We start from the raw sequence: 8,634 nt of genomic DNA on the forward strand, positions 1-8,634 counted from the left end.
CGGGGCTAAACAGCTGTTGACATGGGCAGCAACGAATCGATTCCCAGTTTGGCTTTCTTTGTACCAAAACTGCTGATTTAATATTCTATTATTTTTAATTTATTTTTACCCGAGTCACTTATTCAATTTTTTAAACATGCAAGCATAATTAATTCACAAATATCAATTATGCTTTATCAATCAAGAATATTTTATAACTGTGTTATAGTTAGTCGTATACCATTTTTTGGGGGATAAGTATTGTACATTGACGTCTTAGTGAAGAATTATCTGCCAGCTCTCTTGACCCGTCTGTGATAAACTTATGTAAGCTGTTGTGTCTGCTAAGTGCTAAGGTCTTCAAAGCGTGACATTACTTTATTTTTAGTTTTATGTAACCGCGCTCAGGGTTAATATAAAATAAGGTCAGCTGGTAACTTCGCTATCATTTTTACATTTACGTGCTGAAAAGTCTACCGGTCTTTATTTGAAAGAATTCGGAACTTCTTTTTTTTGTGACATCTCAGTAGTGAAAATGAAGCTTTTATTAGGATCATCAATAGTGACACTTATTTTTATGTCAACAATCGGTGCTCTTCGTATTCCGGCATTTGAACTGAACAAACCAATACAAACAGTTTCAAAAGCAGGGTAAGAATATCCAAGCTTATTTTTTTTCCTTTCCTAAATTAGATTAACTAAAACATTTGTTGATATATATTCAGTGCCTAGAGTGTTTACAAAGCCTGGCAGTTTCTAAAGTCGAGGCAAGGCCTGTCTACATTCAACGAGCGGGGATTTTCCGCTTGCTAAGTCTTAATGTTAATCATGCATGTATAAATATACCATTTCAATTTAAACAAAGCCACAAAACTAAACTTTTCTTCAATCCAGAATAGATTTGTTAATATGAAATTAGACAATCTCAGTTTTAAAAAGAATGAAAAATAAAATAAAAATTATCTCTTGTAGAGTTAGGATTGGGCTCAGCCATTTGCAAGTCAGGAATTTTTGTTTTTTCCCCACATTCAACAGGGGTGTTCTCTCTCAAGTGCTAAAAGTAAATCTCAATGATCGGGACAGGGAGATGCCCGAAAATCCACGTTTCTGCCATGGTTTGGACTGCCCGGCATACAAAGTTGTCAGCAAAACAGAGGTATGTTATAATAATCTAGTGGTGTAGTCTTAGTCTTATCGGCGGGCTTAGTTTTCGTTTGGCTGCAGCTACAGAATCTATCTATATAAATATGAAAGTGGAGTTAATCACTTACCAATAAATGACAGAAGATTTGCTTCCATAGGAAAATAGTTCTATTCTCCATGCTATAGAGAAATGCCGCGTAGTGAATAATGTTCTGCAATACCTCCAGTGAGCGTTGGATTTCGACATGTTCAGACTCTGGCACGGTTTTTTTTCTTCTCTTGAGAGTGTGCTTGAATCCAGCAAGTTCAGTGCTTTGAATTTACACGTCAAAAGTGATACTAAGCAGCTAGAAGCTGTGGACTGTTAATATAACAGCTTAAAAAAATAGAACACAATACCAAACACAGAACGTTTCGGGCTCTAAACACATAAATTTCTCTGTCATCGATCTGGAACATAGTAATGTATTTATGTCTTTATATTTTCTTGTTGTTGGCTGAAGAAAGGTTTTGAGCCCGAAACGTTCCGTGTTTGGTATATTGTTATTTTTAAAAAATCTGTTATATTAATTTTTGTTTAATACTTTTTGCTTTGAATTTATAAGTTTGATTTACAAAACTTTGTCCATGCCATTTAACTTTTTATGTTGACTTCATTGAGTTCAGTCGGGTTGGACGGCTTCTTGTGAACAAACTTAATTTTATCCCCAATGGGAAATTTGTCTTTAGGGTCTATTCCAAGGGAAGACTGGAATAACCAAGGCGTCAGCCTCAGTGCAGCGCTGCAAAGTGAGCTAGGGTGAAGTGACTTGCTTACAACGAGGCGGGTAGTCGAACTCTGTACCTTTTGGGTAAGAAACAAAGGCCATAGCCCCATAGCCAAGCTGTCCCATTTACATCATGTGTCATTATTAATGTAATGTGTAACAGCTATCATTTAAAAAAATAGTAAAATGAAATAGATTTTGTAAGGGCCATTTGCATTGATTCTCATCCTAGGACTACGAGGTGAGGGAATACGATTCGAGCAGATGGGTGTCGACTCAACAGTTGAATATGAATTACGATGCTGCTTCTGGGATGATGTTCATGAGACTGTTTGCCTACATCGAAGGAAACAACGAGAAAAGTAAGTTAAAATTTCATTGGCAGATAAGCTTTCTAAGTTGTTTTGTTACCTGTGAACATTTTACTGCTTTTCTTTGAAGGAAAGAATGAGAAAAGTAAGTTTACATTTCATTGGGAGAATAAACCTAAACTTTTTTATTTTATTTTATGTTAACTGTGAACAATGCTTACATCGAAGGGGGAAAAAAAGGGTAAAAGAATACTGGCAGGAAAATAAACTTCTCAACGGTTATTTTAAATGTAAAAACTTGAGCTAAGCGTATTCAAAGCACTTTACAAGGGTCCCTATCCAATAGCAAGACTAAGACGAGACACGACGCCTGTTAGCCGATTTTACAATTTTTTCCGACAAACACAACCCTGTTAAGGGCCAGGTACTCCTTTTACACCCGAGTACAGTGAGAGAATGTGATTAAAGAGTCTTTTCCAAGGACATCTATGCGCTGCTCAGAGTTGGGACTCGAACTCAGGACCTTCCGATCTGAAGGTCATGCCATGAGACCACATAGTAAACATAATATAGTGTTAATGGAATTGAGCGTATTAACCCTAGTAATCGTACCTCTGGTCATCTGGTCAGTTACTTCTCTTTTGTTCAATTTAAAAAAATGAAAAACGCTAACAAGAACCAAATACATTATGATACCTTTTTGTAACATAGCCTCGTAAAGCAACAGTCTTTTATGTAATATTATACTTTTTTATTTCAATTGTATTTTGTAAACATTTGGGTGTATTCCTTATTGGGATCCTGTGTTGTTGGTGTCTGGATGAGACTTTTGACTGATCTCAAACTGCTCTACTGTATCAAATAGACACCAGTCCTTTTTTTTTTTTTTTCAGAATATTTTAGTATATTTTGTAACCCTGGAAAAAGCCCAAGGTCGGGCTTCCCCTCGGTCCAAATTTCCAATGAAGGCCAAAAACTCTATAATGAATGTTTGGAACCCATAAATCTGATTTAATCTTATTATTACACTCATTCTCATCCAACACCGTTTATAAAACAGAGAATTCGTTAAAATTAAGGCAAAACAATGGAATTTAATCGAAAATGTCAACTAAGAATTTTTCTGCTATCGCCTGCACATACGACTTCACCTCATGAGTGTGAGATTTGTAACACATGCTTACATCACAGTGGAAATGATAGACAAATTAAAAAGATAGAGGTGTGATGATAATAATTTATTTGTATTTTATAATTTATTATTCGGTGAGATAACACAATATCATTCTTTTGATCTTTTTAGAAGAGAAAATCGCCATGACAGCCCCTGTCACGACCAGAGTCATCCCAGGGCAAGGTCCTGCCTGTAAAAGCAACTTCACCATGTCCTTCTTCATCGCACCCAAAGTCGACTCGCCTCCAGCCCCGAGCGACAAGGCCGTTTTCTTGTCACAGATGCCCAAGCAAAAAGTTTTTGTAAGGTAAGGAATGAATGGACTTCTTACGTTTTATTTTTAGAGATCAAAAGTAGTTATTTTTTAGCCTCAGGACATATGAATCCTATGTTATTCTGGTTTCTGCATAACTATCTCTTTCGTTTGTAGTGTTTCATTCATCCTGTATTGTTGATAAAGGGGGAAACTTGAAATGTCCACATTATCTGTTTTCGTTTTTATTAAATTGAAGCTTACATTCAATTTCACTTTGTTATTTATTTCTTCAAGCTTCGAGCAGCAACATTTATAAAATGTTCTCAAAACACCAAGGGGTTTCAAGCTGGCAGCGAACTTTAAAATATAAGTCACTCTTACAAATTTTATCTATAGATGGAACGGGTTGACGTTGCTCAGCCCTTTGTTATTGTTTTTAACAGCCAGTTAGCTGTTCAGTTCTAATTTCTATCAATCAAACTATAAACGTTAACAGTTACACATAATTTTGTATGTTGGTATGCTTAGTGTGGCTGTTGGAGTATTTTACCTAAAGGCATAGCATCAATAGAGAGACAAATGCAGATACTTACCAGGTACTCATTTTACACCTGAGTGCCATAGAGACTGTGACAAAAGTAGTTGTTCCTTCACAGCCAGAGTTTATCCAGGCTTTTGGTGCATGAAATGGAAAACAGCAATAGGATTCAATAGTCTTATGTCACGTCCGCCTAGAAACCAGCAGCTTGGTTCTAAACAAAGAAAATCAGTACTTTTTATTCTTCATGCTGGCTAGAACTTTTTCACATGTCAGATGATCAGAATATATAGAAGTCAAGACATAATCAGATTTATAGTGTTTTTGTCCTCTGGATACTGTTTTATACTCGTCGGAGAAGTATTTCACAAGGGTGTCCGTCCGCCATTTTTACTGATTGTTTAGAACCAGTTACTAAGTTACTATGCGTCATTACGAGGGTAGTGACATCACGAGTGTTGAAGCCTATTGCTTGAAACATTGGTATTAGCAACGCCATCCTCTCATCTCTCAATCGTCTGTCGTGTTTCATTCATTGTGTTTTGTTGACAAACACTGGATAGGGTTCCTGACCTCCCATAGTGGGCAGGGAGGCACTTACTGTGTCTTCTATACCCCTATATCACTGGCTGGGGTTCCTGACCTCCCATAGTGGGCAGGGAGGCACTTACTGTGTCTTCTATACCCTATATCACTGGATGGGGTTCCTGACCTCCCATAGCTGGCAGGGAGGCACTTACTGTGTCTTCTATACCCTATATCACTGGGTGGGGTTCCTGACCTCCCATAGTGGGCAGGGAGGCACTTACTGTGTCTTCTATACCCTATATCACTGGATGGGGTTCCTGACCTCCCATAGCTGGCAGGGAGGCACTTACTGTGTCTTCTATACCCTATATCACTGGGTGGGGTTCCTGACCTCCCATAGTGGGCAGGGAGGCACTTACTGTGTCTTCTATCCCCCTATATCACTGGGTGGGGTTCCTGACCTCCCATAATGGGCAGGGAGGCACTTACTGTGTCTTCTATCCCACTATATCACTGGGTGGGGTTCCTGACCTCCCATAATTGGCAGGGAGGCACTTACTGTGTCTTCTATCCCCCTATATCACTGGGTGGGGTTCCTGACCTCCCATAATGGGCAGGGAGGCACTTACTGTGTCTTCTATACCCCTTTTTCTGTTTTCCAACATGCTTTCTGTCTTTGTCTTGGAATGAGATAACATGCTTCAAAAAAGAACTAAATACCAAACACAGAACGTTTCGGGCTCAAACCCCTTCTTCAGCAAACAACACAAAAACAATAAAGACATAAATACGCTACTAAATTCCAGATAGTATTACTTGGTTTTGACCTGGCCCTGGCCGGATACTCTAGCTGGGAGGGAAACAGTCAAATGTGTTGTTAAAGTTTTAGGAGATGACAATTTTTTGTCTTGTAAATCATCTCTCTGTTATGCACTGTATTATTTTTGTTTTACACAATATATGATTTGTAAACATTTGAGTGTGTTACTCTTAGTGGGGACAGTGGGGACTTGTGCTTGTGTCTGGATGAGACCTTTAGGTGATCTCAAACTAAGTACTTTGATAGTGTGCTCTTGGAATCTACATCTGTTTCCTATTTGAACCAATTCCCCCTTTGTCTTACTTTTTCTTGGGTGCTTTAACTGTAATTCTAGAACTTTTTACTTTCCCATTTTCTTCCTTTTTACGGTCACTGGTATTGCCTTAATATATTGCAAGTGCTGTAAAACCCTTAAAAACAAACAAAATTGCTGACTAAGGGGAAACGCGAAATGTCTTTGTGTCATATTTCTTTGTCATTAAAATTGAAGCTTCCATTATTTGACTTTGTTTATTTATTTCTTCGAGCTTCAAGCTTCAAGCTTCAATATTTGCATTGTATTTTGTTTAATGATATTATTTACGATTTATGATTTCTCTGTTTTTAACAAAAATGTTATTCTTCTCTAAATCTTGCCAGCTCTTTCCCTGGTATTGAGCACGAACCAGACTGGCTCAAGCAAGCTGAAAAACTGGGCAAAGCTCTCTTGAAGGACAAGCAGAAATTTGACTCTAGCTACTTCTACACAGCTGGTTACGACAGCCCGTTCCGTCTGCTCTTCAGACACAACGAGATCTGGTTCATGGCTACCAAGTAGTCCACCCAGTTTATAAAATGTGACCCACCACCTGTCATTGGTATTATGTGCTGGTGACTCAGATGTTAAAAATTGATTTTGTAGTTAAAAATTAAGATTCTTGGTTCAACAGGCGACTAGCGCTGTAAGAAATAGAAACATGATTCCATATTGTCTACTGGGAAAATAAATGAGAAGCGCATTGAGCATGGTAAATTCATTAACTCACTCAACCCTAACACCGACTATATCCGTAGTCTACCCGGGTTACTTTGACCCCATGCCTATTTATTACATTTTTATGAGACAAATTATAGGCGTGGAATCAAAGCTAATGTTTTTAGTTTTTACATGTTAATGTTAGTTGAATAAAACTGTCTATGTACATTCTCATTTTTTATACATTTTTTCCAATTTTGAAAAGTAGGAAAAATCTCTAGGATTGAGTGAGTTAAATGTTCTATTTAAATGTCCAAGTCTTTCTATTCATAGATGGCATAAAATGAGAAATTGTTGTAAATTTACACATGATCATCAACACGTTGTCATGGACACTGGTAGCAATTTTAAAATCCTTTTGTGTAATATAGAACTATGGTGCCTGGTTTTTATTTAACATTTTGAAAAGGAGATTGGATAATATATTAATATAGGAGGGCGGTGTTTGACTAAAAGTAGAAGATTTGATCACGAGACAGCTGTTTGGTGGGGTGGATGAAGTAAAACAGGTTTTCATTTTTTTATATTCTTAAAGTTCACATTCCATTTATAATTTTTAAATGCTGTGCGTAGGTCCTGATAGGTAATGAAAATTAATTGTTCGGTATTGAGGACAAGTGGATGATCCCACAATTCTTCAAAACTCCAAGGTTCACTTTCTCTCCTCTTTGTGGGGATCTGTGTTTGTGTCAGAATGAGACATTGAGGTGATCACAAACTAAGTACTCTGATAGTGTGCTCTTGGAATCTACACCTGTTTCCTATCTGAACAAATTCCCCTTTATCTTTTTCCTATTGGGTGCTTTAATTATAATTCTAAAACTTTTACTATCCAATTTTCTTCCTTTTTACTGGCGCTGATATGACCTACATGTGTTGCAAGCGCCGTAAAACCCTTAAAAACAACCAAAAAAATATAACAACCAAAAAACTTTTTCTTTTACAGGATCTGCCCTCCATTGATCCTTACCACCGACCAATGTTTCATTGAATTACTTAGTCAGGAGTTGCAAATGAGATTATGCTTACTCGTTCTTGTATCACGATATTGCAATGCTTAAAATGATGTTTTTTTTTCAATTTTGCGTGTTTGTGTGTATTAGTGTGTAAGTGTTTTTCCGTGTATTCATTGTGTTTGTGTGTAGTAGTGTGTAAGTGTTTTTACGTGTATTCATTGTGTTTGTGTGTATTAGTGTGTAAGTGTTTTTACGTGTATTCATCGTGTTTGTGTGTAATAGTGTGTAAGTGTTTTTACGTGTATTCATTGTGTTTGTGTGTATTAGTGTGTAAGTGTTTTTACGTGTATTCATCGTGTTTGTGTGTATTAGTGTGTAAGTGTTTTTACGTGGATTCATTGTGTTTGTGTGTAATAGTGTGTGTTTTTACGTGTATTCATTCTGTTTGTGTGTATTAGTGTGTAAGTGTTTTTACGTGTATTCATCGTGTTTGTGTGTATTAGTGTGTAAGTGTTTTTACGTGTATTCATTGTGTTTGTGTGTATTAGTGTGTAAGTGTTTTTACGTGTATTCATTGTGTTTGTGTGTATTAGTGTGTAAGTGTTTTTACGTGTATTCATTGTGTTTGTGTGTAGTAGTGTGTAAGTGTTTTTATGTGTATTCATTGTGTTTGTGTGTATTAGTGTGTAAGTGTTTTTACGTGTATTCATTGTGTTTGTGTGTAGTAGTGTGTAAGTGTTTTTACGTGTATTCATTGTGTTTGTGTGTATTAGTGTGTAAGTGTTTTTACGTGTATTCATTGTGTTTGTGTGTATTAGTGTGTAAGTGTTGCGTGTTTGTGTGTATTAGTGTGTAAGTGTTTTTCCGTGTATTTATTCTATGTTGTATATGGAAGTCTGGTCTGATAAACAGATGTCTGAAGGTAAAACAGCTGATGATGAATGAACATTTTGTTAACATTTTTTATGGTTTTTTTTTATATTAAAATATTGTTGCTTAAAAATGACTTTTTCTTAATTCTTAAAAAAAAAAATATATATATATATATAAGGTCCAGGTCCAGATAGCTCAGTTGATAGAGCATTCGCTTCACCTGTAAAGGGACTGAGATTGATCTCGAGTCAAGACAAGATTGGTTTGCTGGTTT

At 36.6% G+C, this 8,634-nt stretch overlaps 1 protein-coding gene across 1 annotated transcript; it reads left to right on the forward strand.

Annotated features, from left to right (window-relative positions):
• The first annotated feature begins 278 nt into the window (after nt 1–278).
• On the forward strand, nt 279–8,490 carry LOC144977687 (heme-binding protein 2-like). The gene is made up of 5 exons (XM_078923140.1): nt 279–630; nt 1,015–1,135; nt 2,122–2,251; nt 3,504–3,681; nt 6,156–8,490. The coding sequence occupies exons 1-5, from the start codon at nt 515–517 to the stop codon at nt 6,331–6,333; spliced, it is 723 nt and encodes a 240-aa protein (XP_078779266.1). The 5' UTR covers nt 279–514; the 3' UTR covers nt 6,334–8,490.
• Nucleotides 8,491–8,634: the final 144 nt, after the last annotated feature.

Source organism: Berghia stephanieae, chromosome 7 (genome assembly GCF_034508935.2).
Source record: "Berghia stephanieae isolate SIO BIC M18660-M18661 chromosome 7, UCSD_Bste_1.3, whole genome shotgun sequence".
Taxonomy (NCBI): Eukaryota; Metazoa; Mollusca; class Gastropoda; order Nudibranchia; family Aeolidiidae; genus Berghia; species Berghia stephanieae.

Excerpts from the sequence above, each read along its gene's own strand:
- LOC144977687 (XM_078923140.1), top strand. The coding sequence starts at position 515 with ATGAAGCTTTTATTAGGATCATCAATAGTGACACTTATTTTTATGTCA. Across the intron at positions 1,136-2,121 it reads AAGTTGTCAGCAAAACAGAG|GACTACGAGGTGAGGGAATA; the intron begins GTATGTTATAAT and ends TTCTCATCCTAG. Across the intron at positions 2,252-3,503 it reads CGAAGGAAACAACGAGAAAA|AAGAGAAAATCGCCATGACA; the intron begins GTAAGTTAAAAT and ends TGATCTTTTTAG.